General features: G+C 36.3%; 1 protein-coding gene across 3 annotated transcripts in view; it reads right to left on the bottom strand.

Moving 5' to 3' along the window:
• Nucleotides 1-14,321, bottom strand: part of LOC104908382 (protein VAC14 homolog) — a 30,973-nt gene extending 16,652 nt beyond the window's left edge. For 2 of the 3 annotated variants that reach the window (XM_048646655.2, XM_048646654.2), the window contains exons 1-15: nucleotides 13,941-14,321; nucleotides 13,733-13,846; nucleotides 13,564-13,629; nucleotides 10,814-10,903; nucleotides 10,614-10,733; nucleotides 10,499-10,527; nucleotides 10,240-10,382; nucleotides 10,058-10,152; nucleotides 9,797-9,883; nucleotides 9,494-9,601; nucleotides 9,308-9,399; nucleotides 9,026-9,107; nucleotides 8,282-8,347; nucleotides 3,430-3,545; nucleotides 3,171-3,291 (exon numbers count right to left, since the gene is read on the bottom strand). In XM_048646655.2, coding sequence (XP_048502612.1) covers nucleotides 3,171-3,291; nucleotides 3,430-3,545; nucleotides 8,282-8,347; nucleotides 9,026-9,107; nucleotides 9,308-9,399; nucleotides 9,494-9,601; nucleotides 9,797-9,883; nucleotides 10,058-10,152; nucleotides 10,240-10,382; nucleotides 10,499-10,527; nucleotides 10,614-10,733; nucleotides 10,814-10,903; nucleotides 13,564-13,629; nucleotides 13,733-13,846; nucleotides 13,941-14,030 — 1,419 coding nt within the window. In that variant the 5' untranslated portion in view covers nucleotides 14,031-14,321. The remainder of the gene's footprint in view (nucleotides 1-3,170; nucleotides 3,292-3,429; nucleotides 3,546-8,281; nucleotides 8,348-9,025; nucleotides 9,108-9,307; nucleotides 9,400-9,493; nucleotides 9,602-9,796; nucleotides 9,884-10,057; nucleotides 10,153-10,239; nucleotides 10,383-10,498; nucleotides 10,528-10,613; nucleotides 10,734-10,813; nucleotides 10,904-13,563; nucleotides 13,630-13,732; nucleotides 13,847-13,940) is intronic. The other variant, XM_010697502.4, reaches the window with a different exon arrangement.
• Nucleotides 14,322-15,360: the final 1,039 nt, after the last annotated feature.

Here is a 15,360-nt window from a genome sequence, read left to right as displayed (position 1 = left end):
TAAGCATTCAGTACCTTCTTACCAAGTATTGAAAGGTAAATGGTACAACAAAGTCAGCTCAACCATCCATTTCTCAAGCCATTGACTAATATATACAGATGTTAATCATGTTATGGGCAGAGAAGATTCTTAGTTACAAGAGTTTGCAATATGCTACACAAGTAAATGGTTTGCCCTAAGAAAGGGCAGGCCTAGATGCTACATGGTATAGATTATTACCTTAAGTAAATAATTCAACATATCCATCCGGAAGAATTAGAAGGAAAAAATAATAATATTAGTTGTTTATCATCGTAAATTCACATTAACAATAAAAGAAAATGTAAAACACAAGGAATGACGAAAATATTACTTTTATGAATGAAAAAAATACTTGACATTGTTTCAGCAATCTTGATCATTAAGTACACATTCATTTAAAATGTTTACATTTTACCCATAAATTTAAAGTGATATCTATCTACTCTTTATTACTTTTTAATGTTTATGGTGGTCTGGTAAGGTATGGCGTTTCTTTTCAAAAACCCTCAATTTATCAGACTAATATGAGATTATTAGACCTAATATAAGCTTATCTAAAACTAATTAGCCCCTTAGCTACACTTACTTCTGTTGTCAATTAAACCTTCCAGCCCTACACTGAAGTTATCTCAACTTATAAGCCCTACTATTTTCAAACTGAAACTAGTTAAACCCGAAACTTAATCCCAAAATCTCATGCTATTTTCCCATTCCGATTTATGCTGCATCTCATTTTGGTTACCCCAATCCATTTTATAAGGGATATTACACCCATTTTTTACAATTATTATCCCATTAAACCCCACACATCTACCTTATTTTCTCTCACCCGATCAAAAACTGACCCCACACCCATAATTACCACCCCCTCAACAGGTAAACCTTTTCAGGTTAACCCCTCGCCTCTTCCCATTGTTGCTACCTTCTCTCTTTCCTCTGACCTGGAAATTCCTTCCCTCCCCACCCAAATCCTTCCCTGCTTGTTGTCTTATACGAATCTTGATGCCAAAATCCCTAAAAGTGTTATCCAGAACCTCTATTTCAAAATAAGAAACAAACCAAAATTGTTTCTAGAGAAAGATGGTTCAAAGGTCCATAATACATGAGGTTTAAACAAAGGTTCGTATTAAATTGGTGTATTGATATATATAAACGTGAAGGATAATGCTCGTATCTCGGGTGAAAGTGGACCTCCTGTAAATCGCAATGAACAAGATGAAACAAAAATCTCAATAAGTGTTTAGTTGGTACGGCTTGGATTCAACAAAAATAGAAATTCTTTTTACAAAAAAAATATATGTAACTATAGTTTTTTTGTGTCATTGTATCTATATGCCCTTCCCCTTTTCTTCGCTACTGTTGCCCCTCCCCCTCTGCTTTCCTTCTCCAGTAGATTGAGCTTTAATGAGAACTTATGGGAAATACAACAGTGGGTGGTGCTTGAAAAGCAGAGATTTCTCTTGGGAGTGGACAAGTATGGTGGTGATGGCAGTTGATAGGGTTCCGGTGAGGTTGGAATGAGGGGACAAAAGGAAGACAGATTACAGGGGTGGTGATGGTTAGGGGTGGACAGTAAATGAAGAGTTCATGAACCATTTGGAATCTATTCTATCAAATATTGATTCGATATAATTAGAATACCTAACAAGCCAAATTCAAACTCAATAGTGCTTAGCTTGTTGGCTAGTGAGGTTGTTAGTTTGAGAAATAATAAATCTTCCAAATTTTATAAGAAAATTATACTCCTTACACCCAACCTCAAGGCATATAATTCCAATACAATTAAAAAAAGAACATCATCCTAAACACAAATTGCCCAAGTTAAAACCAGTATGGGGCCCAGTTGTTACATCATCAGTATTTTAGTTTGCCCATTGGAAAACTCTTATCAAACCAAGCTCGAACAAGAACTTTATTTTGAGACGACTTCAAGCTCGGACTTAATGAAAATTAATCAAACTCAGCCAGGCCATATTCTAGTTCCACTCCACTTGTGACTAACCCAATGGTATTGGTGATGATGATGTTGGTGGTTGTGGTGGTGGACTAGTGGTTGTAGTCTGGTAGGGTGACGGGGAGCATAGTTCAAAAATGCGGTCTCCGTCACGATCGCAGTAACGATTACGGTGATGAGGGAACGAGAATGATGCGGCTATGGTACCGCCAAATATCGGCTCAGACCATGAGATATCCCTTGAACCCACCTGAAACGCGTTCTTTTTGCACCTTTACGATGCGGGTAGTATCGGTTCAGTAGATTTGAAAACCTCTACGATATGGGTGAAACAATACGATGGGCCTTGTTTTGACACCATTTAGGGGAGGGCAAAGGGAAGTGTTGGAGGCTGTATAAATGAGAAGTGACCTCAGTAACGATAATCTCTTTCCTAACTTGCATATACTTCCTCCGTTTCTAAATACATGCAACATTACCTGCCTACACACTATCTATGCACTACTTTGTTCCTTAATATCTTTAATTATGTAAAAACAAAAAATGTAGAAAGTTGATATTATGAAGTATGCATTAAGATCACACTTGACTATCTTTTTCCTTATACATGTGTGAGAGAATATGGGATAAGTTGGTAGATGAATAGTGGTTACTATGCAAATACTGCATATATTTAGAAACGGAGGAAGTATTAAAACGTGTGCATGCCCCAATGGGACAATTAAAAAGATTGGAGGAGTATTTATTTTTAAGGTGAAAAGAACATAAAATTAGTCTCAAAGACATGCATTGACCTCGCACTAACGCTAACAAAAAGAGAGAGTGCTAACCAAGAGCATGCTCTAGCAACCTCGGAAATATTGTCCAGATTAGCTAAAATGCAATCTAAGCAGAGTTACTTTTGTCCATGTGGCTGATAACATAGAACTATCATAGCATGCAGCTAATTTTTAATGAAAAAGGACATGAAGTGTATGTAACCGTCATGTGGTCAAGGTAGCATATACAGATCAAATTACCATGTCGATTAACATTTTGGCAATTCATTTCGAGATGCATTAAGAAACATAGACAGCTATATGCATTTAAAGTACACGACAAGACGTAGATGATATTTGTAAATTCAAAAAACACATACAATGCGATGCAACTGGATGGCGGCCAGCATCATGTGTTATTGCACAAAAATACAGACCTGAACCATGATAGATGCAAAATCAAGATCGGTTTCCTTTTGAAGAATAGTGGAAAGCTCGCGATATACTGTTTGAGCACCAAGGAGTACACAGAGCCGCCGAATTATTAAAGCGCCCCGTCTGAGTAACAAAGAAAATCATACAAGCCTGAGGATGTTAGATAGGTTAACATAATCATGTAGAAAGAATGTAGCATGTTGGCACATTTCACAACCAGGCACAAAGATACATAGAAAAAATACAGGGTTAAAAACTCACTTTTCTAGAAGAGAATTGTCTTTCTGAAAGTTCTGAAGCAAGAAAACCAGAAGATTGCGGAAGTGTACTGTGTCTTTAGCTATGCATGCATGCACCTCAAGCACCAAGAGCACTACCTAAGATACATGCAAAAGCACAGACTTCTGTCACTATACATAACCTCACAAGACAGTATCGCAAGCAATTCGAGGTAACACCCACAATGACATTACTTCAATGCCTCTATAGAAGTTCCCACCCTAGGTGGGGGTGAGATGGGGTCAAATGTATGCAACCTTGCCCTTAATCCAATACACATTACTGCCTCCTAATTCACAATGAATAAGACATGCAGGTAATTTCATACAAGTACAGTAAGTTAGATACTCCCTCCATTTGTTATTAGTTGTTTCACATTGATTTTCACATTTGCTAACACACAATTTTGATGTATGATATCTATAACTATGGATTACTAACAATTATAAAAAGGTAATATATTAAAATATACATAAAGACAAATCCAATAACATTTTAAATAATAACATTTTAAATAATAACATTTGTTTTTAGATATTTAAAAGCACTGAAGTCAAAGTGGATAACATTGGAGGTCAAAAGGAGTATCTAGTCATTGTGCATAAGCCAAGAAGTGCAACTAGTAGTAAAAAAAGGACCAGTCCAGCATTACTCCATTGGTCTACTCAGCCAAGATATTTATTATTAGCTTCTAAGACTCGATAATATTTTAGTTATAAGACAGGTAAAAGAAAACATGAAGCTGAAATAAATTGCTCAACTCCAAAAAAGGCTGCAAATAGGGCCCTAAACTGTATCTATATAAACTTTAATAATCAATATGAAAATTTATAGTTTCCATGATCAAAACTGACTTTAGGTCTACACAATCTCACACAAAGCTGAAAACCTACAAACAAGAGAAAAAGAGATCAATGCATATCTTCCAACCAAGAATACCCTTGCCATTACAACAAAGAAAACAAAATTTTGAAAGGTCTAAAACAACTAAAACCCATAACATCCAAAACCAACGATATAAATATTCACACTTTATTCATCACATCAGCTTATAAAGTTTTTGCAGACAAAAAGTTCATTTTTGTTTTAGTAAAATGAATAAAAAGGACCATAATTTATAGGATTTTTTTACTGGAATAATACAAACTTTTGGCCATTCGCTCGCAATAATATAAACTTTTGATTATTATGTAATATAACAAACTTTACATAAAAATTCCTAGTGTAGGTCAAATGTGACTTGTAACCTGCAAAACACGTAAAAGAAAATTACATAATCATCTTTCTTTTTTTCCTCCTCCCCCAACACCCCCACCCACCTGTACCATCTCAACCCCTTCCCACCCCACAGCCACCACCGAAACCACACCCCCACAAGCCCACCGAACATGGCCACCTCCCCACACCACTCATCCGCCATCTTCCTCCTTATCTCGCTGCTCTCTCTCGCCTCTTACCTCTATCTCTTTCTCTCGGTCTCTTTCTTCCTCCTCTATTCGAAGCCACCACGGGGCTGCCCCCCACCTTGATGACTTGCTGCCGTCACGAATTAACACCCCCTCCCAGCCCTTCCTCCGCTGCACAGCCACCAGCAGCATCGCACGAATCCCACCACCAGCTGCAACTCGTTCCCCCTTTTTCTCTGTCCGACTGTACCTCTCTCCTTCCACCCTCAAACCATCACCACCACCGATCTATTGGTGCCTTGGGTATCCGCTCACGCCTACTGAACCATTTCTCTCTCCTCATAAACGCACCAAAAAAATGGTGGGACACACCTCTAAAACCTTGCCTAAATCACTCAATTCTTCCCTAGCTCTCCTCAGAGCTCTAAATCTGGGTTGAGTTTAGTAGGTCGAATCGACCGTCGTCAGATTCTCTCGGCGAGTTTCACCCATTGATTCTAACATGATCCATCCTAGAATTATAAGGTCATTTAACTCGAAAGGTTGATTTGGAGGAAGAAACAAAAATTAGGGGTCAGAATGAGGTTGATGATGGGGTTAGTGAGGAGGGCTTGTTTGAAGTTGATGTGAGGTTGAGTTTGAAGAGAAAATATGGAGGTGAAAAGTTGATTAAAGTACATGACATGGATATATGGGGAGGAGGAGAAGAAAGAAAAAAAAAAGTAGAAATGTTTCTTTTTTTCTTTTTCAAAATCTAAATAAAATTTAAAAAATTAGCCAATAAAATAATGACATGTGTCCTAGTGAATGCCACATCAGTTTGTTTACCTCCTACAACAAGTTAACAACCAGTATCGACCTACCGAAAGAAATTTTTAAAAAAGTTTGATATATTACATAATAATCAAAAGTTTGTATTATTGCGAGAGAAACGTCAAAAGTTTGTATTATTCTAGTTAAACCCTAGATTATATGTCTAAAGGCAAATGTTTTGGGGAGTATAAAGCATGTCACCTAAGCATACCATGTCACAGTTCAAAAATAAAGTTTAGAAAGAAATTGATATTTAGAGAGATAAAATACATAGAGTTTATAATAAGAGAATAAAAAAGTGATAAAGAATAGAATGATAGAGATCATCAAGTAAATTCCTACCAATTTAATTTGTCCCCGTCTCTCTTTAATATTCTCTTGTTCTCTCTCTTCAACATCCTATTATATCACTTTTTCATTCTTGGATTTTAATCTTTTCCCCGAAAGCTTCATAATTTATTTCACTTCCCGATTTGTACACACTTCTAGTTCACCCCTTCCTTTTTCTTCATTGTAAGTTCGGAGCCTAATCCTGTTTGACTTAGTAATCACGTGAAGTTAAAACCCCTTCCTTGTATTTTTCCTTTTCTGCAGGTATTTTTTATTAGTTTCTTTATCATTATTTTGAACAAGAATAAGTACTTAATTTAGGTTTGGGGTTTATTCTTGTTTATTTATTGATTTTGATTGAGACATAATTTGTGCTCTTCAACAAGAAACTGATAACACAAAGCAAAAAACACTATGTAAGTACGTAAAGAGCCTACAGGATGCGTAGTTCAAAAATACGGTATCGGTTACGATCGCGATAACGATAATGCAAGAAAGGGGATGATGTGGTTGTCTTACAACCAAATATCTCCCATATCCTGCGATATCCCTTCAACTCACCTAAAATGTGGTTTTTATAGACCATTACAATGGGGGTAGTATCGGCCGATAGATTCGAAAACCTTTACGACACGGGGATACGATACGATGCGGCCTTGTTTTGACACCATGACAGTTGCATGTGCCTTCGCCTCACCCCTTGGCTCTTGCGGCGCTTTGCACCTTAGTGAGCCTCGTGCCTTTTAAGACTAACAAACAAGTATAATTGGATTAAAGTAACCTAAACTATTCAACCCAAACACAACAAGCTACTTCAATTCTTTAAATTTATATATTACTCCCTTCGTCCTAGATTAATCGCAACACGTTTCTGCAAAAAGGCTTAAGAAGCAAATGAAGTGGGACATGATATTTTAGTGATAAAGTTGATTTGATAAAAGATATTGGGTATTTGATGAGTAAATTGTGTGGGTAATTGAAGGTGGGTGTGAGTAAGGGGTTATTATTTTGTTATTGTTTCATCAATTTCAATAAAGGTGGGGTTATAGTTGTTATGAGAAATAATAGTAAATAATGGGTCCATGTCTAAAATGGAAGTGTTGCAATTAATATAGGATTATCCGACATGGAAAATGTTGCGATTTAATACGGGACGCACGGAGTACATACTTTATATTATGAATCTTCTAAAAACAATTAACCTTTCCTATATTATTTTATACCATACATGTTTCTCTATGTTCAACAAGTAAATAAAATATTATGATACTCGGACACGGTAATGGCCTAATCTACATATTGAAGTCCAGATTGAATCACAAATGAAGCATAATTATGAGACTTTTATTAGTCAGCATAAGGCGAGCCCAACTCCATAATCAATTTCCCGATGACAGCGATGGAAACACAGTCGCCATGGTTGTTGTTGAAGAGGCGATGAAAGGAAGAAAGAAGACCTGTATTCTAATTGGGAGGGAGAGCAGAGAGAGAAATAAAAAGAAAAAATAACCACGTGATTTCTACAAAATAAAGCCACGTGATTGGGAGTAGAGAGAAATAAATGTTGCTGCCAACTGGTCATCTTTTTTTTTTTGTCGTTTTCCTTCTCACCTTTAAATGAAGGGTAACATTTTCATTGACAGGGAATTGCCAGTCTTGACTTCTGAACTTCCTGATCATTTTCCTAATAGACCACAGATTTATTCTAAACACTTCAAAGGAGAAAGTATTGGTTTTTCAGATTTTAAAATGAGATTATATAAAAAAATTAAGATAAAGTGAGTATTATATTTTTTATTAGCCGTATCCCTGTAAGAGTGTCCATCTTTGGGACGGTGTCCCCATATCCAAAATTTTTGAAAATGACGTACCGGACACTCGAATCCGTACCCGTATCACATACTTGTACGGGTGTCCATGTAACATAGATAACGGATATATATCATATTAGTAGAAATACAAGGGGTAGAGTCATATTATATAAAACCAACACTAGCCAAAGTTAAGCTTATGTTGTGTCATAAATTTCTAACCATCATATTTGTTCTCAACAATTTTCAAGCATAGCACAAATAAGAGCATTAGTCCCTGGAAGCTACTCCCTCCCCCCCCCCCCCCATATAGCTTTTTTCGCTTTTCAAAATTAAGAATTTGTGACCCAAACAAAGGTCACAAATACCAAAGTTGCAAAGAAAGAGGATAAATTATGATTTATGACATTTCGAGAGAAAAAAACCAGCAAAATACATGATATGTGCAAAAGAACAAGCAGAACAGGAAGTTACCTCATCTGACGAATCGGAGAGTGCTTTGAGAAGTGTGTCAACTATATCACTTAGAAATAATAAAACCTGTCCAAAGTTTAAACATTATTAGATCAACAAGACAACAAGATTTATATTTTAGTATAAGTGGAAACATGAATATGTAGAGAGACAACTATCACGCATCACCTAACCTTTCGATCGTACTAAGGCCTTGTTCTTTTCACCTTAAAAAACAAGTTTCTGGGGGAAAATTCAGGTAACTTCATATAAAGGCCAACAAATTCTGATAAGGGATACCGAATTTATTTTACAACTCAATGAGTTCAGGTAACTTCACACAAGTTCAACAAAAGAGAATAAGGTGAAAGGAGCAAAACCTAAGCGGGCTTAAATGATACCACATATTGGAAATAAGTTATCAAAAAAAAAAACTTCTTTGGATAAATCTTGGCAAGGAATCATGTGACAAGATCACAAGAACATACTCCCTCTATTTAAAATACTTGGTAGTTGCTACGCTTCCCTAAAATGAAATGTCACAATACTTGCTATATAACATGAATGGACTTCTTTTACCCCATAAACTTTCTAAATACCATCAAAAATAATGACTGACAAAATAATTTACCTCACAGATTGCCTAGAAATTCATAAAAAGGAGATAATGTCTGACACTCCTATATGCTTAGGTACAACTATGAAATCAAAAAAGAGCAGACAGATTTCTGTATATAGTTCCAGATAGAGTATTTCCAGAGGTACCTCACCACGATGCTTTTCTAAAAGAGCTGAAATCCAGTGCAGTGCTTCAATACGAGTGGCCTCCCATTCACTGGATAAATGTCTGCATAGAAACAGCACATAATCCCCAACTACTTCACATGAAATACTAACTTTTAAAAGAATATATGTGACATAAAGAAACAAGCAACACGATTTTCATGTTTTCATAGCTGAAAATTCCTGGAATAAAAAAACACCAGAAAGAAGATAGATATACTCAATTCAAGATCTAAAGATTATTCTGAATAAAAAGAAACATACCTCTTTGCAACAGCAAGGATTGCTCCTACATCAAATCCTTCACCTGGAGCCGCCTTGAAGGAACGAAGTTCTTCATTGGTTTCCCGAGCAACCTGGCAAATATTACTCAGAAGGTAATGATTTCTCATCAGGGTCATGAATTGAGAGCATGTAATACGTGCAGAATAAATGAAAAAAGCAGCTTACAACTATAATTTTCTCCTCTTTGTCAGAAATACAGGGCAATATGGCTCCAAGAATATCAGCATAATACGGAACAAGCTGATCACCACCTAATTTAACAAATTCATTAATCTGCAAAGTTAAAAACCACGTCAAATTCATCAATCTGCAATAATTTAAAAACCACATCAAATTTGTGTAGTAACAAATAATAATATAAAAAGGCAACATATGGGTGATACAGAAGTACAAAGAAGACTAACTATATAAGACTCGTAAAGAAATATTGCTGATGAACATTAGTTTAGACTTTTAAAAATTCCATACCCAGGTAATGGACGTCTGACGAGTAAATTCATCAGGAGCACCCGCCCTTTGCACCAATATTTCCGCCATGCGACCATAATCTACAGACTTTAGCAGAGCAACTCCATAATCAGAGATACAAAAATATGAAAAGGAAAAAACAAGTTCATTCACAAGAAAAAGACATTGGTTCTGAGCAAAACATTAGATCATATCACGACTTCCAGAGATTACAGAGCATATTAAAGAAGGATATATTATCATCGGAAGTAGAAAGCTAACTGGGGAGTTCTTGATTTCTTGGAGAAACTCTGTCAGTGCTGAGTCAGCTTGTTGTCGTATTTCATGGCTAGAATCGCTCAACATATTAAACAAACCTGAAATTGAACACAATATGAACAAGCTATAAAAAGGGACCGGATAATGAAGATAACAAAGTATCAAAATCATATAGGAAAAATTACCATCAAGGAAATCAGGAAGAAATCCAAGCATATCGATATCAGGAACACTGTCCAAGACAGTAATCCATCCAACCAGAAATTGGCGAACATAGGGATTCAGGACATTCATGCGCTCTCTCAGCAATGGTATAAATTCTTCAATACTATGTAAACGCATAAAAACCACTTCAAGATATTCTCAAAGAAATGATAACAGGATAGAACATTTTCAACAACGTTGAACATAAAGTGAGGCTTGAGAAAATATCAGATGAATTACCTGAATTGATCACTTTCTGTCACAATATCCTGTCCCAAAAATTGAAGCTTGAGATTAATTATGATATAAATTTTATGGACATAAAACTTGAGAAAATTGAGAACAGAGTGATCACCTTTACAAGCCGATCTAAGAGATGAGCAGCACTCTGCACATTAGCATCAGAATCTGCAGATAGCTTGCACAAGGCATCAAAGATCTGGTTGAAAAACACAATGAAATCCCCTCTTACAACCTATAGAAAAGAAGAAATGCGTGAGATCCAGACCATGAATAAGCCAAAAAAAAAAAAAAAATACTAGTCGAAACTCTCACCTTTGCAATGTTATATAAAGCTTCACAAGCATAATACCGGACTCTACTATCTTGATCGGAAAAGGAATGGAGCACAGGCGGTACAATTTGCTGTGATTCGGGAACACACCAGCAGTGAACAATAAATAAAGGAAACCAGTGCTATAAAACTGCTAGTAAATTAGCCACAATGTATATTAGACAATCTGATATTTCCACATGCCTCTAATAAAATTTCAAGTAAGAAAATTTTCAGCGCCTGGAGACCAATGGGCATCTCTGTTCCAGTAGACCATCAACAACTATATTAGTTTGCTGCCAGAAATGTCACCACCATTTTCATAAGATGAGCGTCTCAAAAATTGATTCAAGTAAATGGAGAATATGATCCTCCTACACGTTAATTTAAAAAAAAAAAAAAAAACCGCTCACTATCCACCACCAACCCCTCGCTTCCCACCTCCTCTCCTATCCTAGTTTTGTTACCTCAGTCCCTTTCTAACCTTATCCCAAAGCATAAGCATCTTTATTTCCTCATAATCAATTGTACCAATAAGCAACGGCGATCATGGAGTGTTTACAGGTTACATAAGTGTCTTCATAATGAAATAGGATCGCCAAGCTCCTCTGTATGATATGCTTAGTATTAGATATATCAATGCATTTGATTTGTGAAATCCATACTTACTGATTCTCCTCATTTGCTCCGTCATCATCTTCAATTCCCAAAAATCTCACGAAACATAAATTTGACAGTTCTATTCAAAACAATTCATTTATCAGTCAAGCCAATTGGTCTATTTGAGATGCAATGATTTAATGATAAAAACTGCCTCACTAAACATACAGATCTAGTTGAAGAACAAGCCAGCATAAAAAAAAAAGACGAAACAAAGAGAAAGCTAGAGAAGAAGGAGCCACTTGCAGACGCCAACTTCGACTACAGCAATCGGCACTTTAGGACCTGTGTTCTTGGGAGAGACTGAGAAACCAAGAGCCAAGAGAGTTGATAGAGCACACAGAAGAGTAGAAGCAATAGAAGAAACCTAAGTCAGCCCAAGCCAACAACGCTCCTCAGTAGGTAAATATTCCTTTTTTTCTATATAAAGTCTAAGCCAGATGGTACCTGGCAAGGGACGCACATGAGATTCAATAACCGTCCCCAACAAACAGCTAATCGTCCATAATAAGCCTAAACTGTCCCTTAGGGATATTCTTCCCTGGTAGGCAGGACGCCAGCTAGACGTTCCATTCTATGTAGCTTCCAAATGCTCCTTTCTCTCTTTCTATGTTTAGTATCAGCACTAAACAGAGCACCCCACGAAGGAGATAAAATACAAGCTTCTTCGATGCTTAAAACTAAGTTGCCAAAGTTATTCGAGTTGGAGTTATTCATCAAAAACCTTCTCACGCAGATCTCTTTAGTATTTTTTCTAATCTAGCCTAATCACTAACCCTTTTCTGATTGCCAATTTCATGTGGAAGGCTAAGGTTTTCCTCAAGGTAAGAACTTCCATGTACAAATGCTATAATACTCTATGATAGGCTCCAATGCAAAGACCATTTTGGCTATCACTAAGAGGAGCCAGTATGTCTTTCTTCAGTGTCACGTAGATACGAAAGAGGTTTATTTTATGGTGCATGAGTTTATAGGTTTGCTCCTTTAATGTTTAAGGTTTCCTCCAAATGCGATTAGTGGATTCAGTGGCATATTGCCTTCATGGAAATATTGCACGTGTAGTCCAGCAACTCGCACATCTTTTCCTTAATTCTGTTTGACATCTAAATCGTTTTTGGATAAATCATAAAAGAATATATTAGAGAAACACCAAGGGTATGTCACTTATATAATATAATCGACAAAAAAACTTACATCCTCAAGCTAACAAAAAAAAATCATCATTTTGAGAAAAAAAATTAATTGATAATGTAATGGATTATTAAGCTTCACAAAAGTCGAAGTTGTTAAAGTGGCCAATTTATAAGGCTTGTATTCACCTTGTATATATTTTATGTACTCATTTACTAACCCAAGATAGAGTAATGTACTCATTGGTGGTAACATTTTCCTCCAGTAAAGTAATAAAATCATATAAGCCTCGTCATGGCAACTAAAACTTTCCTCAACTATTTAAGATTCAGTAAAAACTATGTATGCGAACATTGATGCAATTAACATGGCGTATCATGCATGCGAACTTCATTCTCCACTATGCACAATTACACTTTGTTTAGATAGCAACACAGAAAGGAAAGGAAGGGGAGGGAGAAGATGGAGCTCCAATTTCCCTCCAAATCTCTCCAAATTTGGGAGGGATGAATATGATGTGTATTAAATAGGAAGGGAAAAGATATCCTTCCCTCTCCCTTCCCTTCCTTCCCCCAATCCCTTATCCAAACAAGGGAACTTGTTCCCCTCCGTTTCCTTACTTCTCTTTCCCTCCATTTCCTCCTATCCACACAAAAGTGTTAAAGTCATTGCTGGAATTTACTCCACATTTCCACCATTGAATGGCATACGATAATACAATAGCCTTTATGAGTTGCCAAATTAGGAAATACAAAATAATTAGGATAATTTGTATAGCTACTTAATTAACCCATAATATTTGCATCTCCCCTGTATAAATTTTAGACCCAAATTCATGACAAAGTAGCAATGGATTATAAAGTAGCAGCGAAGATCACACAACCTGCTATTATATTCGTACATATGAATTCCCTAAAACAATATATAATCATTAATGTGCGAGGAAAGAATGAATCCTGACCTCAAGATGTTGGGCTGCTTCACTGGTCAAACCAACAGTTGCTGCGGCTAATCCAATCAATCCGCCCTGACGAAATGAAAGCAAACAAAACTCAGCTCGACTCAACATCACTACAATTCCACAGAAGACTCAAAGTACTCAACACATTATCAAGAAGGAAACCTCATACCTTTCGATGATTCGCCTGCGGCGAATAGGTGAATTCTTCAGTCAACAAATTGATCACAGCCGTTATCTTCTCATGATCTCCAGCTACAGCCAATTGCTTCACAATTCCTTCAACCTATTATACAATCCAAAACCCCAATCAATTCCCAAAAAAAAATTAATCATCGATAATATGATTTTCGAAACCGCAATTCAATCATTTAAACAACCTCAAGAGCAGCATTCTTCCTCTTCTCATACAGCTTATCGGCGAGGTTACGAAGCACAGATGCCGGAATTATTGAGAGTGCATCGGCCATAACAAGATCACAAATTTCACAGAGCAAAGATTGATTGTTGTGTTTTTGTTTCGCTTGACGATGAACAAACGTCAATCAAGTTGAAGCAGTAGCATGGTTGAAGTCGAGGTTGATGTTGATGAGTTGTGTTTTTAGGGTTTTTCTCGTCTGGATCGAAGAATTCATTTATAGCAAAATTCACACATACACAAGTTTTTCGACTTACCAAAATTCAACCACAGATCTAGGAAATTTAAACACACCCACCCCTCCTTATTGCAAAATTGCAATTTTACTTTTTTGGGTAGTTTCTCCACTCGTTGGCATAATAAAGACTTATAGCATTTGGACATATAGTTATATAGGTTTTCCAAAAAAAATATAAATTGAAATAAATAATCTTAACTTTCACCACCTTTCTTAAAATAATTTCAATTTAGATTATATTAAATTAATTTCAATTTGGATTATTTTAAAATGGAAAATGCTTGATTATAAGCAATAATCTCAACTTTTGAGTAGATCTAAAGAAAATTATAAGCAATTGAAACCTCCATTCCATTTCTCTCTCTTACTCACGATCCTTTTCCTCCTTCCTCTACTTCTCTCAGCGAGAGCAACCGGGGTTGTCGCTCCGTTCTTTTTCCTCCAAATGTTGTGTGGGTTTTATCCTCCCCGTGTTTCGTCTTTAATTTGATTTTGGGTTGCTACCCTTTGTTCTTCCTTAAAGGTTGATCTATTAAATAGGAGATTAGAAAATTGGATTTTAATGTAACCTTTATGTTCAACAAAATATTTTTAAATGTTCATGCATGTGTGACATGGTATATTTGATATCATATACTCCCTCCGTTTCCTAAAGATCTTCCCTCTTTCCGTTTAAGGGTGTTTCCAAAAGATCTTCCCTCTTTTGCTTTATTCCTTATTTGGCAAAACAAATTTCCCTATTTACCCTCTCATGTCACTATCATATGGTCCACCATTACATTATTAATTCAATTTTACTCCCTTTCTCTCTCCTACTTTAACCCCTTTTTATTTGTTTATTTATCTTAACCCCTTTCTCTCTCCTACTTTACTCACACCATGCCCCACACAACTTGATTTTCCTTTGGTATCTGTAGGAACAGTAAGTGGGAAGATCTTTAGGATTCGGAGGGAGTATCGTTTATAATCATAACCATAGTTATAGATGCATTTACATGTGGTGTGTTGTGGAAATTATTATTAAACGATCCAGGATCAGACCGAAACCGGCTGGACCAATGGACCGAAATCCTAGTTTTTCTTGGACCGATACCAGATCGGAAAATTTCTGGTCTGGTCCGGTTCTGGATCTCTTTGACCGGAA

Source organism: Beta vulgaris, chromosome 6 (genome assembly GCF_026745355.1).
Source record: "Beta vulgaris subsp. vulgaris cultivar EL10 chromosome 6, EL10.2, whole genome shotgun sequence".
NCBI lineage: Eukaryota > Viridiplantae > Streptophyta > Magnoliopsida > Caryophyllales > Amaranthaceae > Beta > Beta vulgaris.
The sequence above is the reverse complement of the archived record's forward strand: the minus strand, read 5'-3'. Positions and strand labels throughout refer to the sequence as shown.